Source organism: Seriola aureovittata, chromosome 10 (assembly GCF_021018895.1).
Source record: "Seriola aureovittata isolate HTS-2021-v1 ecotype China chromosome 10, ASM2101889v1, whole genome shotgun sequence".
Taxonomy (NCBI): Eukaryota; Metazoa; Chordata; class Actinopteri; order Carangiformes; family Carangidae; genus Seriola; species Seriola aureovittata.
The window spans coordinates 23,601,341-23,617,438 of record NC_079373.1 but is presented as its reverse complement, the minus strand read 5'-3'; the positions used below and the strand labels follow the sequence as shown (position 1 = coordinate 23,617,438).

General features: G+C 41.7%; 1 protein-coding gene across 3 annotated transcripts in view; it reads left to right on the top strand.

Annotated features, from left to right (window-relative positions):
• kiaa1549la (KIAA1549-like a) overlaps positions 1–16,098 on the top strand; it is a 97,504-nt gene that overhangs the window by 22,810 nt on the left and 58,596 nt on the right. For all 3 annotated transcript variants that reach the window (XM_056387196.1, XM_056387195.1, XM_056387194.1), the window contains exon 2: positions 13,521–14,225. In XM_056387196.1, coding sequence (XP_056243171.1) covers positions 13,521–14,225 — 705 coding nt within the window. The remainder of the gene's footprint in view (positions 1–13,520; positions 14,226–16,098) is intronic.

The following is a 16,098-nucleotide window of genomic DNA, read 5'->3' as shown; positions in this document are numbered from 1 at the left end:
GTGGTCTTACACGAGGAATGAAAAACATCTGGCATTGTCCCAGTGGTGGAGGAAAGGTGACGCAGTCCCCAGCGACCATGGACCGCTAATGCTAACATCACACACCATAAAGACTTTTGAGAAACTTGTCTTGGATGAACACGTACCTCTTTTAAAAGTCTCCTCAGACCCCCTGCAGTTTGCCTGCAGACTCATGCCCATGGCGACAGCCCATAATCTCCACTATTTGCATAACATGCCTCAGAATTGTTTTTGGATTCTCCAAATGCTGTCAGCGCCATCCAGCCCCTCCTGCTGGGTAAATATGCTCCAGGCACAGGGTATGAAGGCCCCCGAGATGTCCGGCATTATTGAGGATCACACTGGCGGGCGGCGGCCCGTGGGCCTCCGCAGCTGTGTGTGCGTGAGAGATGGTGACGATGACCACGGGGCAGTGCTGCATGTCTCCAAAAAACCAATGAATAGCAACAAGCATGGACGCTTGAATTATGGCTGCTTCTATCTGTGTTGGTTGAAATTGGGGTTTGTAGACTTTTGTTTGAGTCTTTTAATGTGCGAGGATGAAAGAAACACAAGACAACTTCTCTCAGAAATACCCCAGGCAACTTTTCCTCAGTGTGTTTTAACCATAAATCCAGAATTCCTTCAACCTTTTTATCTTGTTCTCCCCTCAGGATGTAGCTCTATGCCCAGTGGCTGAGGTAAAGCACCGACTAAAGGTTGAAGTTACTGTGGTATATTTGACAGTGGCATCAAGGGAACAAGTAAGACTAAAACAGCAAAGCCCCTGATTTGTGAAATTGCTTATTAATTTAAGTTGTTGTACAAGACTAGATTAGGTTTATGGTTCAAGAAAACTTCTTGTAAAAATGACAGGTTATTATTTTCTTCATGGCCACATATTTGAATATACACAATGCGTAAAGCTGTGTCGTGTATTTGGTCTATTAAAGGTTTTCTATCTGCGATGTTTTCTAAACGCCTCTGGAGCGAGATATTGGATATCAGCGAGGCACAATGGCTGAAAAGGTGCCAAAATATCTTGAAGAAACAGCCAATTAGCTTTAACATTGAAGACCCCCCCCCCCGCTGTCTGCGACACACTGTTGGTACGACACCGAGCAGCGTTTCAGGTGGTCATCGGACGCAGCAGCTACAGCTCTGGCCAGATGGGAGGCTGTTGAACGCAGTAGCAGCGTTAGCTCCAGCCAGCTGGGAGGGTGTCGAGAGCTGTTTAGCAATGTATGCAGAGTCTGTCGAGTCTCTGCTTCACAGCCTCAGCTCAGTCTGAGCTTGTCTGTACACAGCTACAACTAATCTCCAACCCTGCTGGAGATTGGAGATGTTGCTACCAAATGTGTTCAAGTCAAGTTTCTTTCAGGGTTTTTCTTTTTTTTTTTTGTTGTTGTTGTTCCTCACTAGGCTCCATGAATAGTCTCTCTGCATCTCATCTCTCTAGTCTCCTGGAACTATTTTTTGATATATTTTTTTCAGACTTTTTTACCACAATTTGAACATGGAACGAACTCTAAATCTTACCCTCAGTGTTTGTTTTCTTTATCAGGCTGAGCTACCAGATGGTTACTTTCTAAATCTTGATAAATGAGACTCTTTATAAAGCCGTCTTTGCACTGCTGTGGCTGCGATGCCATTGTGGTGTGTGTACAGTGTGTACAGTGTGTGTGTGTGTGTGTGTGTGTGTGTGATAGACAGCGATAGAGTGGTGTTTTGTGTATGTGTCTGTTGAAATCTGTGTATAAACACAGAAAGCAGAGATGGAGTGTGTGTGTGTCTATTTTTGCTCCATTAAAATGGGAGTCTGTCTGCATGTTTGCGGGTGCCCTGTACTGAGGTCTTGTGTGTGTGTGTGCGTGCGTGTGTGTGTGTGTGTGTGTGTGTGTGTGTGTGTGTGTGTGTGTGTGTGTATTGGCAGTACACGTGTCAATTAAGGTCTGTGTGCTCATGCGCGTATGTGTGCATGAGCACCGCCGCTGCAGCCCAGGATGTCTCCCCAGTTCTGTTTATGCTAGACTGGCTGACCTACCGAGTGCCCCAGAGCGAGTCACATGACTGTGTTAGCCAGTCACACGGGACTCTGCAGCAGAGCAGCACAGATGAGGCGCCATGCTGCCTTCTGCTTGCCTTGCCTTGCCTGTGTGTTTGTCTTAATTATCGCACGAACTCATACTTATTGCCTTATTTTTACCTCCTTGCGTGTGTGTGTGTGTGTGTGTGTGTTTGAATGTGCCACATTCACACTCAACCTCGGTCAGGCTCTTCAGGTGTGTATAGAGGGGTGTGTGATTACGTAATCATCACACTTAATCCTAAAGGTGATTTTTTTTCACATTTTTGTGCAAATTGTTTCTCATCATCCATCGGCTTGTAAGCACAAGATGTTAATATATAATCTCATAGCTATTTGCTTTTACTGACAGGAAACTGTGTTCTTTAGACCAATAATATTTCATGACATTCAGTCGGAGTAGTTTGTTGTTTCTCACAGTGATGCAATTACTTTCTCTTATTTGTATATGGGATCTCCTTGAAATGCAAAATGAGTCACTGAGAATAATAAAATGCGTTGGTTGCCACCGGTTAATTTTACAGAATATAAAATGGTGTGTTCACTGTGCTGAAGTGCATTGTATTGTGAAGCGGGAGTGTGTATTGTTCTTTCTCTCACAGACGAAGAGTTAAATCCATAAGAATTAAAGCAAACCCTCGCTCAATGCAGTCCACTCACTTTACTGACACACCTTTTCTTGATCTGGTCTGACCAGTTATCGCTGTTTAACTGACATCACTGTGTGACTTCACTGGCTTGACTTTTCGCTACTTATGCTACTGTCACACTGCACTTCAGCACACTTTACTTTACTGTACTTCCTGCTTGTGGCTTGTTCCACCGGCTCTCATCAGGTCACCAAATAAAAGCTTAAGTTTTAAAACTATACTGACTCCAGAGAATTTTTAAATGCAGGAAAATTCAAGATGTCTCTATCTTGCAGTTGCTACTTGTATCTGCAGTAGCCGTCACTTTAATTAAAGTGGCACTTAATCAATGTTTCAGAATAACGTAGAATCAGAATCAGCAGCACCCCTCAGCTTTCCGGAGCTTCAGGTCGGTGGGTAACAGTCCGTTGCCGTTCTGGTTCACACCCGTCTTATTATGCACTATTTGGCTGCAGCTGTTTTCAACAAAAACAAAAAACCCTTAAAGATGCAGTCACTCTGTGAACATAGCGGAGCATTTAGCAACTGAAGAGCCAGATATTTTCCTCGGGAGTTTGTAGAGCTGAGAGAAAATGAACACTGGACTTACATTCATTAGGGGGCGAGAAACTGCGTTGATTTGCAGAAAGACTGCAAATGAATGATAATGTTGCTGTGTAACTGCTGGTAAGCAATAATTGTATATCAGTGTTGTGTCTATAATTTGTTTCTGCGGCAACCAAGTGACCAAATACAAAACAAAACAAAAAACTATAGTGATGTACATTTTAATGAAATATAATTTGAAACAGATGGCAAGACAAATTTTAATTACTTTTTTCATTTTTAATTACTCTATGACCTGATCAACCTTCAATTAAAGCACAAACAACAACAGGTGCTTTTACCCAGCCACCGGGCTCTTATTGGGCAGCTCCTGCACTGCTGCTGATATCCTCTGCAGGGAGCCAGCCACAGGTGAGCACACTGCACTCCTCCCTTTAACTACTCAACTAACTAACTGAGTGACTGCAGGTTTTTTTAGACAATAACAATCGGTGTAACAGGCAGCAGAATGACATGTTAAAACCTTCCAGGGAGCCAAGCTGGTGAAGGTAGCAGCCAGGATCCCCAAGTAATGCCAGACAGCGGCAGATGCCTGATAAGAAGCAAAGCGGTGCAGGGGACAGTCGGCCAGGCAGATAGACACCAACCAGACAATAATAGATATCCCAGCAGACTGCCCTGTATTATTTTGCTTCCTGTTTGCACCTGGAAGCACACAGGGTGATATTATTACTAGTTTGCTGCCAACTTTCCGACATTTTGCAAATGCAGTGTAATAGTCTGCCACTAGCTATTTGGCGGCTGTATTTATTCTGACCGCCAGCTGTGCCGCATGTCACCTTTTCCCTTTCCTTCCTCTCTCCTAATCTCTCTAATGAATATCCAGCTTCTCGTTATATATGACAGGTGTCTTTTTCTGTTTGCAATGTTAAAGCCCACAGCCTCGTTACACACACACACACACACACACACACACACACACACACACACACACACACACACACACACACACTCATCTGGTCAGTCACTCATTTTAAAATCAGGAATGTTCACCTATGTTTGCCATTTTTGCTGTTTTCAAACTAAAACAAACACTCTGAATTCGAACATGTGTCTTTGGTATAACAGTAATGCCGTGGAGTATGAGAGCGAAGACCCTGAGCTTATTCTCGTGATACAGCACGTCGAGCTCGTAAAATGCACTTGAAACAACTCAGAAGGTTTTTCTGGGCAACTTGTTTTTAGTGCAACTTAAGGTTCAGTCAAAGATAAATGAAGCACACTTGAGTAAATTGGGTGGTAAGATGCCAAATTCATTGTCTGGCCCTTTGGTGTAGATTACTAGGAATGTGCAGTTCTAGGGTTTGTCCCTGCAAGCACAGGGTCTAATGGATTGTCCAAGGTCAGGAATACATCAAACATGTGATAACACGTGATGTGATGAAGGCAGTCAGTAGATACTGCCGTTTTCCAGGGGTCGCTGGTTTGATGTGTGTGCAGTGCAGTTGCATTTGGATTACATTTAAACTGTATCTCTCTATCATACATTTAACTTTTGATGAGGTGTAGTCAGTCTTTTTTTTTTGTTATGTTGCTGATCCTCTTCACCATCGTAGAGGAATTTGTCTGTTGAATAAACAGCTTGAAAATCCACATCTCAGGGCAGAGAAGTAGTGAAATCTTACTACATATTATTATGCTTTTTTTTTTTTTTTTTTTGGCATTAATAAATCCTACTTTCAATCAGTTTACTGGATCTCAGGGGCAATAAAAAATTCATGCGAGGAAAAGTGTAATTTCACATGGACTCAAGTGTGTGATAACTCGCCATGTACCACACAGAGGATTGGACATTTTGATGTAGCTCACTCTGCAGGGGTGAGAAGCTCCTGAGCCAACCGACCTCTCACATCAAACAGAAGGCCATACAGAAAGAGGTCGAAATGTAATCTACAGCTGACACCTACTCTTACCGTTTTTAAATTTCCTCACCACTCACACTTCCTGTTAACATATTTCATCCCATAGCTGCAGTATAACATTTAAACATTCATTATTTTTAACAGACTGTGTGTAAATGATTTCAAATGAAAGTGGACATTTTGTTTTTGTCTCTCTCTCTCTCTCGTGTCCCTTGTTCATGTAGCCAACTAATGCTTTTAATGTCCCAGCGATCATAATTTTATTATGATAGATTAATAAACAATTTATGGGTCCATTTATCATTTATCTTTGAACTGTTGCCATGGCGTGTTTAAGCCCTTATGTGTGTTTTCATCCTGTCATTAAAAATACTCTCTAATGCTGCTTCTTATCATAAGCTGTGTAAATGTGGGGCGCTCATGCGACTATAGGTTGGGCTTTATCTGAGTCCTGTGGAGCATTGTGGGTGATTGGGATCATATGGTTTATTCTGAGTGGAAGCCAAAGACTGCCTGTCAAGCAAATACATGACAAAAAAAAAATTGTGTTTGCTGCTTACTTCATTTTATCAGCAGATATTTTTGGTCCGTAAAATCCTTGTCAGTAATAATAATATATAAAGTAATATTCTCCCTATTTAATAAATGACACAAATTCATTTTGTGCTCTGCTAACTTGCAAAGTCGAAAGTTGATGCGTGAAATTGATCTTGTGTTTGTTTTGATAACATCATAACACCGTCTTAGAGCTTCCTGCCTGTTACATCTGTATCTCAGGGCGATACACGACAGACAGGACGGACGTCACATAAGAACACTCTGTTTCCTTCTTTATCTGTGGTAATGGTTACCTTGGTGACAGCATCCCTGTGGTTGCTGTGGAGACCCAGCAGCAGAAGCAACCCTGCTGTCAAGCTGAAAGGGACTGTTGATTTACTGTTACCTCAAATAGGTTCAGACTGTGCATTGTTTCTTTTCACTGACTGACCTGGCATTTGGGAGGCATTAATGTGTTGTTCTGTGTTTTGATGTTGACTCTTATTTTTTGAAAGCAAGTCTTGTAAGTTTCTTTAAAGCATTTAGGTAAAAGCTGGGACCTCTGATGATTAGCATATTGTAAGACTTCTCTTCCCTCTTTTCGTCTTTTCCTCTTTGATTTGGGAGGATATTAGGATATCAAAGCCTCGTTACTCTGAGTGTGTCCTGAAGTAGAAACTGAACACGGGTGGTTCAAAAAGCTTTCGGGTTCTGAATTTGTTCATGATAAAACATGCCTGAAACCAGAGAGGCAAAAAAAAAAAAAAGTAGCAATTACTCCCTCCTCTCTCTGTCATTCGTGCAATTTCCAATAACTGCATGACACAGTTCGACACAGCAATACTTTTATATTTAGCTCTGAATTGACCCAAACACCCACAACGTTTGACTTAAACAGCTGTGAAAATGGCATTTCAACTTGACATTTTGTGACTTTGTGCTCCAAAAGTTCCCGCATCCAAAGACCACACACACACACACACACACACACACACACACACACACACACACACACACACACACACACACACACAAACACACACACACACAAAGGCAGAAAATCACTGATGGCCTACGGACAGTAAAATATTCATCATGGCTGAGTAGCAGCAGAATTAAATGATTCAGTAACTTTCAAAATGAATACACATTTAAAAACATTTTTGGATTTCATCAGAAATATTTCTTCCAGTCAGTAACATTTATGCAAATCAACTTACAATGGAGTGTTATTTCAGTGATCCTTTCAGTCTCACACCAACCTATTCAAAACCAAAACCCCAAGTTCTTGCGCAACACCAGACCAACCGCCATGTCTGGTTCAAAACAGCTAACGTGTGACATCCAAAGAGAAATGACATGAAGTTACATGTAGATAATAAGTTTAAGTAACTTACTATGTTGTGTTTTAATATTTAATGTTTATGATCAATGCTTTATTGATTGATTAGGCTAGATTTATAGACTGCACTAAGAATAAGTTAATAAAATATGAAAAAAAAATATATACAAATTGAGAATAACTCTTCAAAAACAACAGTTCATTGTCTTCCTGCTTCTCAACCCTGAGAGTCGATGACACCGACGAGCCAGTCAGCTTGATTTGACGTGTTTAATTGCTGACAGCTGCTGGTAACAAAGAGTTGCTGTCTGGTGACACTGTCTGTGTGTGTGTGTGTGTGTGTGTCTGTGTGTGTGTTTGTACGTCTCAGGCCCGTTGTAGCGAGGACATTTCTACATCGTGGGGACATTTCGGCGGCTCCTCGCAGCTTCAAAGGGCTGTTTGAAGGTTAAGACTTGGCCTTAGGGTTAAGGTTTGAGGTTTAGGGTAGGGTCCAGGTCCAGGTCCAGGTCAGGACCTTTAACCTGTAGATTCTTGAGAATTATTGATTGTTTCTATTTGAACCATTGCAATGCCCAGCCAATCATTGGCACTCGAGTCAGTGAGAGAGAGAGAGAGAGAGACAAAGTGTTGTATCTGTTCAGTTGTTAAGATGTGTTGAAATGGTTTATTATAAAATTTATATATATATATATATATATATTTTAAAATGGAGATTATTATTGGAATACTTGTAATTTATAATCCCTCCAGGTTTACCCCCCACCCCCCCACCCTGTTCTGGACCTTTGCTTTAGGAAATTTTGACTAAGTGGTCCTCGTTGTATTTTAATCAAGTACCCCTGGGTTAGGGAATACATTATGCGGATGAATGTCCTCACAACTATAGTAAGAACAAACGAGCTGGTGATCCAATTTAAAGAAGATGAGGTGCTTTTGCTTTAGTCATTAGCTGTTCCATCCATCCACTATGTACTGGATAAACTGGCCGTGACGAGGTCTGGCAATTACCTCACCTCACCTTGGCTTTGTAGAAAATATGAGTATCATCTTGAAATGACCTATTTTCAGATTTTTATATAACTGTTGAAGCTGAAAATCTACTTCCCCTTATTATTCACTGTTTAGCTGCTCTGATTTTCTGTTGCTGCCAGGTTCACACAATGGGTACAAGTTGTTGCCAGGCAGTTTTTCTCACATCTTGGCATCTCTTCTATTAGTGGAGTATTACTGAGAAGAAAAAAAAAAAAAAATTAGCACATTTTCCCAGACTCCAATCACTGTAGAACAAGAACAAGAACAAATCTCAGGACACTGTGAGAGAAACGACTTCATATAACAGTGTTTTAGAAAACTACACGACCCATGTTATGATGTCGCACTCGGCCACGCTCAGTCAGCTTGTGTTGGGTGAAGTTTCGTTCTCTTTCACACACAAACCGGTGGACACTTCAGTGCTGTTGGATCCTGTCAAAGTCCTGTTCACACTAATCTGCTGGAGTGGAGGAAACAAAAAGGTCAGAGTAATGTCTCAAACTAAAGACTCAACCCCCCAAAAATGAACATGTCTGTTAGCATGTCTCTCGTTAGTTTTCCCCCTTCCACTGTCCTCCATTGAGCTTTTTACCTGACTGTCCCTCCATCCGACAATCGATCCAAATCGCTTCCTTTTTCTCGGCCTCCACACAGACAGATGGATGCCCCCGAATAGTTCCAGGAAATGGTTACATGTCCATCCTGTTGGACGGGCCTCACTCTGTTGGACAAATTCTACTGGCTTGGGACCATCCTTACTCCCACTGAGTCTCGCATCACATCACGAGTATATCAGCGATTTGACTTGCTACCAGCACTCCCACTCTAACCACAGAGGCTTTATTTAAATTGAGTTTTAAAGGGAAAAAATTCACTCATTTAAACACTGTAAAAAAAACCAAAAACAAACATATTACCTCATCCTTGTTCGACTCACTCTGCAGTGAAGCTGCACACGTGGTTTGATGGTATGACCTTTACTTTCTGCTCAAAATGCAACGCTGGGCTAAAATAACCTTTCAGAAATGATCTCAACTCAGAACTTGTCACCAACAGCTTAAACAAAGGCCAGGATTTTATGTAAAGTGTATCTGCTCTTCTACTTTTTGCTACTATTTGCTCATTGTTTTAGTTTTGCACATTTACTGTTCTATTGAGTCTCAGCTGCTCATAAGCCAAGTAAAAAGACAAGTAATGTAACTGTTGAGACAGCAGAGAGACAAATACTGTAAATGTGAAGGAGTTGTTGCAGCAAACTGGAGTTAAACAATGAGTAAACACTGGACTTGGACTTGTTTCAAGACATGGCCACAGTCGTAGACCGTTTTCTGCTAACAGATTAGCCGTAACAACTCAATAAGCCAATAGGATGTTGAGGCGTGTTTGGCTTTGCTAAGACACAGTTTTGGTTTGAGCTAAATACTAACGTCACCATGTGAACATGCACACATGCTGATATTTAACAGGTAACATCTACCATGGTCACCATCTCATGTTAGCATGCTAACATTTGCCAATTAGCACTAAACTAAAAGTATTGAACAATTGGGAATCGGAATAACTTTGCAATTTGGTCTTAAATTGAAGTCTGATATCTGTTCTGTCTGCTACAACATTACCAACATTACAGATCTGGCAAATGTATGTTTGTGTGTTGGGTGTGGTCACATCTCTGTGTACGTAAAGTCACTGTGTTCCCTCATTTGATCAGTTTCTGAGGCTGGAAGATTTTCTTCCACTTGGACTAATGAGGTGAAACTACTACTATTTTCATTGTTGTGGATCACGTGACGCCTCTCTCCTCTCTACTGCAGCCCAGGCTGGAGTAGTTTTATACATCTTGCCTGGCGCAGCTCTAAAGCGTGTTTGTATTTCATGTGGCTATTTAATAATAAATATAATGAAAATTTGCCACCACTTGGCAAGCTGGCAGATTCAGCTAACCAGACTCCCCCTCTTCACTTTTCCCTCTGAGCCTCTCTGAGCTGAAGACCAGTTGGCACAATACCATTGTCACACTTCCTAACCACCTGTCCTGCTCACAGTCAGGGTGGCAGCATGGATCAACTCTGCCCGTCCCGAGGCTCCAACACACAACCGAGGAAGGCAAAACCATGGCCATAGCCCATGGATGTTTACAATTGTATTACCACAGGCACCTGGGAACAGCTAGTCTGAATATTCAGAACGCTTGTAATGACCTGGCAAGGCTTTACAGGGTCGGGCTGGCATCTACAGAGATTCAGCAGGGCATCAGCAGACACGGTGCCAGCTGGCAAGGCACTATGGTCAATACATAACATGACATTGGTCTAAAGCCCTGTAAATGGCCAGTAGTGCTTTGTGCACCATTTCCATGTGATGAATCCCATAATCTGCTATAAGCTGAATGTTCTAACACGGAAATAGGCACAAAAAAAAAAAAGAAAATGTCCTGTGCGTTTTGTCCAAATAGATAAAGCAGGTCAGTTCTGCTCTGATCCACATTTATCCATCTCTAATCCACACTTTCTGTTCTACCATCCATCAACCCATCCATCCTTCCATCCATCCATCCATCCTGTCCATATTTGCTCTCAGTGGAGGTTCTTCTTTCCTAGCGTTTTGTCAGAGGTCTGATGGTAATCACATATGTTGCTCTCAGCCAGAGCAGGTGGTGAACTGTTGGAGGAGAAAACACTCAAAACACTGCTAACAGTTATGCATATGGCAGAGTCCATCCATCCATCCATCATCCATCCATCCATCCATCCATCCATCCATCCATCCATCCATTATTCCACTCAAAGGAACTGATTCCTAATAGCTTTTCTCAAACAAATAGTTGACTATTGACCCAGTATCAACCCAGTTATGTTGTTATTCTTATATTAAAGTTGTTAGTAGAGTATGGGTCAGAAGGTGATGGAGTGACTCCAAGAAGAAACACGTACTGTATACTTAGGGCAAGAATAATGGGTACATTGTAAGTATGTTAAAATATAAGTACATATATGAAAAAAAAAAAGAAACCATAAAAACAAAAATCTAAAAAATAAAAGTTGCATAGGAAAATATTTTGGCTCTTTGGCACCATATCTCACAATTAAACTTACTTAAAGCTGCATTTCTTTAATTTTTTGGCAGCTCTCTTGGTGGCATCAGAACAAGCTGTTAAAACAACACTGACATAATATCACCATTTAGTTGTTGAGCTGAGGGGAACTGCAGTATTTGATGATAATTATCTGTAGGATCATTACAAGTGACTCCTTTAATATTATAGATATTTTTTTGATCCATTGTTGGTATACAAATATTGATTAGTGTAGCATTAATATGCCATTAGTTTGATATAACAGTGCTTGCTGTGGTGAGGGCTTGAAGTGAGACTGTACACACAGCTGTATGAGCAGAAGTGGGTAAGATGGCCGCTCTTTGTCCAAAGTTTTAGTTAACACGTGAAAAATATTGTTTTAGTATATAAATATAACAGTCTTTCTTTAAACATATACAATCTTTTTTCTTTTTTTTAAAATGAGTTAAACGAATGTTAGCAGGGAATCTTTGCGTTCAGGTGGAGCTTGTTATCAGCATTTATCCCCCTTTGACATCACCATCTGTTCAGAGCCAGTGAAACACGGCACGCTGGAAAAGCTGTAGTGGTTTTTGAATGAGACGAACGGGAACCAGAAGAGAGACGACTCTTCGGTTAAGCTTAACGAGCATGTTCCTCTCCCTGTGGTGCCCCGGGTAATCGCTCCTGCCATTCCCGGCTTCGTTGTTTTCTCCCCTCTCAAATTGACTAATGGAGCTCTGGGTGCTGAAGAAGCTGAAATGTAAATTATCAATGACTTAATTTTCTCTCTTAATGACATCTATGATATCATGTCCTGTAACGAGGAACATATTGCTCAGAGGTGGTAGTTAATAGCGCTGTGGTTGAAATGCTTTACACCAGGTGTCCAGAGGATGCGCAGCAGCTAAGCCCAGAGCTGGTCCTGTAAAGCCTCTCTCGCTCGGAATCACTGTCTTTTAATTAACCGATCCTCCGCAGAGACATGGGGAGTGTGGGAAGTGTGTGACACACATGCACACTTAAACACATTTTTCAGGCTGAAATGAGTGTGTGGTTAAAAAAAAAAAAAAAAAAAACTACTACACCCAACGTTTGTCTCCCTCTTATGTGGAGAACAAAAGAAACTTAACGTCAGCCTGCAGTCACACCAAAGACCAAACCTGCCAGTTTTACTACAAATAAGCTGATGGCATAAACTGTGTCACCCAGTGAAGCTTCCAGCGAGTCAGTCAGACGGTCAACCTTATTCTTTCTCATCTTTCAATTCCACTCCAGCCAGGTGCCTTTGAGCCTGAACGTATTAGGCAGGGTAATCGCCTCGGTCTGCCAAACCTTCAGGCTTTGTTGAGGCTACAGAGGAGATGAAGACAGTTCACAAAATGGAGATAATGGCTGAAGCTAAATGCTTTGACTGGATTCTATCTTTGCTGCTCCGTTTCCATGTATCCGTCTCATTTGGTGTGAGATTTAAAAAAAAAAAAAAATGAAAAAAATGACTCCATAAAACTGTCATCACTTACATATAACTCACACCAAACTTTGCTGGGGAAATATATTTCAGTGTGATCCAAGAGCTGAGCCTGAGCCTGAGTGGTTGTGTATGTTCTAGGAATAATAAATCCATGGGCTAACATGGCTAACCTAACAGATCAGATTAATATCTGTGAAATCACAGCTGATTAGGGGGTATGTGTGTGTGTGTGTGTGTGTGTGTGTGTGTGTGTGTGTGCGTGTGTGTGTGTGTGTGTGTGTGTGCGCACGTGTGTGTGTGTGTCCTAATTTATGCACTCTGGAACATCTAAATTAATTCCCTATGCTTTATCCTCTAAAAACATAAGTGACCTACTTTAGACATTATTACTATTTTTCCACAGTCGCAGTTTTAGAGTTTTTTTTTTTTTTTTTTTTTTTTTTAATCCCTTCGGATAAGTGTGTGTGAGACAGAAGAAGAATATGAATATGTGTGTATTTGACAGTGTGTGCGCTCTCATGGCGACTGTGTGTGAGTGTGAGCAGAGCAGTTTTAAATCTCCTGGCAGTTGGACAGTTGTGATGGTATTATGAGGACTAATGATTTGAGGACTGCAGCTGTGTATGTGCGTGTGCGCCTGCGCGTGCGCGTGTGTGTGTGTGTGTGTGTGTGTGTGTGTGTGTGTGTTCATGTGTATCTAAGGGCATGATGGATGAATTTCCAGAGAAGTCACTGCCCGGCCTGTGGGACTGATGAGTCAAAGACTCAGAGCTCCTAATTAAACACTATTTCTGCTTTTTCTTTCATCCACCCCTTTCTCCCTCTCCCTCTCCCACATGCCTCCTTTCCCCCTCCGTCTCTCTGTTTCCACAGCTGAGGGAGGTCATCGTGAGTCAATGCGGCGGGGTGTTTTGCCTCCGGACCCCGCAGCGCCCTCCAACCTCTCAGCAAACCCCGGGATTGGAGACAGAGTTGGGGCTGAAGACAAAGATGAGATGGATGGGTCTGACGTCGGTCCTGGAGCTTGGTCCGAGGGCAAAGTGTTCACCGAGGCCAGAACAGCGGTTTGGACTGAAACAGAGTCAGGAGTGCGTGCTCGAGCAGGTGGCAAAGTCTTTGCAGAGACTGAGATTATGAGGGGAACCGGTGCCTGGGCTGAAGTCGGGGCTGAATGGAGGCCAGTGGACAGAGCGGGGGGTGACCTGCCAAACATGCCCAGGGACCCAGCTGCCTGGCTGGGGCAGCAGAGGCTGCGTCCGCGTGGAGAGGGCCAAAGAGAGCAGGCAGCTTTTTCATCAGTCCTCACCATGCTGGCAGAGACAGCAGAGCTTCAGGCTCCAGTGGTGGGAAAACCGTTGGGGCTGCTGTCTAAAGCTGCATGGACCAAGAGCTCCTCTTCTTCTTCATCCAAGGCCTCCTCCTCTTCTTCCTCTTCCTCCTCTACGACAAAAGCATCCTCTTTGCCTTCCTCCTCCTCCTCACCCAGTAACAAAGACACGAGGACAGCAGGATCAGACAACGCCTCTCTGGTTGCTGTCAACAGCAGCTCGTCCAACAGCAACAGCAGCTTCAGTCTGGGTATGGTGGAGTTGTCTGTCATTTGAACATATTTCTGCTTTTGACTGTTTACAGCGTAATTAACCAGCAGGCTTGTCGAGCTTTGATTTCTCAGCATGTAGAAATTATGCACATGGGACTGTAATAAGATCTTAACTCTGCATTTGGTGAGTTTGTAGCATTGTGTCTTTTTTTTTAAGCCGTTCCAAAACCAAAAACACAAAAGCAAAAGTGCAAGGAATTGACTAAACTTTGTTTTTTTTATCAGCACTGACATAAGAAAGTGTTAGCCTTCTAGATATTTAGGATCCCTCTACTGGGGTTTTGTTTCTTGGGTTAGCATTAATTAGCTAGCTAGATAAAGCTGATAAAATTTCAGCAAACAACTGATAGAGCTAGAAATGCTTTCCTGCTTTAAAAAAAAAAAAAAAAGACCATTCATTTAAACTCATTTAAAGTGTCAACGTCTTTGAAAACTGAATATATTTGGTGTGAGACTGGAAAGCTCGACAGGCGTAGCAACACTAAGTAAGAGGTTGGGACATAGTGAACAGTCAATAGGCTTTTTTGACTACACTGAACCTTCAGCACAACGTCACACGAGCTTTGTTATAAAAGTACTCTTCATCATTATGAACAGCTGTCATCACAATGTAATCATCATCATCATCATCATCATCATCATCATCATCATCGTCCTCATCCTCACCCCATTATGCCCTGTCCATGGATTTATTATAGGAACTGGATACTGGACTCACTTTTCCAGTTTGTGGGAAAGTTTTACAAATATAAAATTGATTGATTGATTTCAGTTGGAGGTTTCCTGTCAACACTTTTATGGAAGTAAGGATGAATAGATAAAGGATAAATTGGCAGCAAGGCTCATAGACGATGCTATATCCAGCTTTTCTTAATATATCCATGATCCTGTCCCGTTCCACCACCTCCATGTTGCCCCACTTCCTGTCAGTCCATCATCACACTAACAGATTGACGTCCTCAGCAATGTAGTTCCTCCACATATATTTTAGCTTCCACCACAATAGAGTTAATATCTAGTATTTCTTATCACAGTGATTGACGTCACAGTTTCAATACAACACATATTCATGTGGTGATGTGAGTGGAGCATAAGAGGGGATTTGGATCTCTCTCAGTCTGAAAGGACTGATTGCCTCCCTATTGCTCACTCCAGTCTCCTTTCCACCTTATTTTGTCTAGAGATAATTTACATGGATTAAATGAAGGTCTGGCATTTAAATGCTTGCCTGGCTAAGAAATGAAATTGGATTTATATTTCCTATTTAAATTGAAACTGCTGCGCACTTCACCTTATGTATTCTCAAGCTGACTATAACCTACTCATGTTAGATCGCTCTCTGAGCAACAAATGCCATAAAAAGACTAAAAATGTGTCAGACCTCTAATTTTTCAGACTTTCCTACCCTCAATCCCAAGCCCATAAATTTGTACTAATGTAGTTTAATTTTTAAACCATTTCTTAAAACTGCTGGCCACAGTATTTTTCAACAAGGCAGGGGTAAAATGTGCATTTGTTGGGGGGCTGTTTTTCATTCATTTTCAAACACATTTTGTATATTCAATATTTATGGCCGCAGTCCAAATAAATTTGGACTCAACTGTCTGTTTGCGGTAATGAAGGAATATTTCACCAGTTGAAAATGCCACTGATGTGGTGTGATGTAATTTTAATATTTTTTTATTCTCTATGTCACAGAGGAATAAGATACATCAAGCTTTGGATACGTAGACAAAACATTGTAGGATCAATTCATTATTGGTTTTGGTCTTTTTATGGGATTTGTTCACAAAAAGAAAAACATCACCAGACTTATCCTTTAATATTTTTGACCTTGTTTTCCTCCCTGCA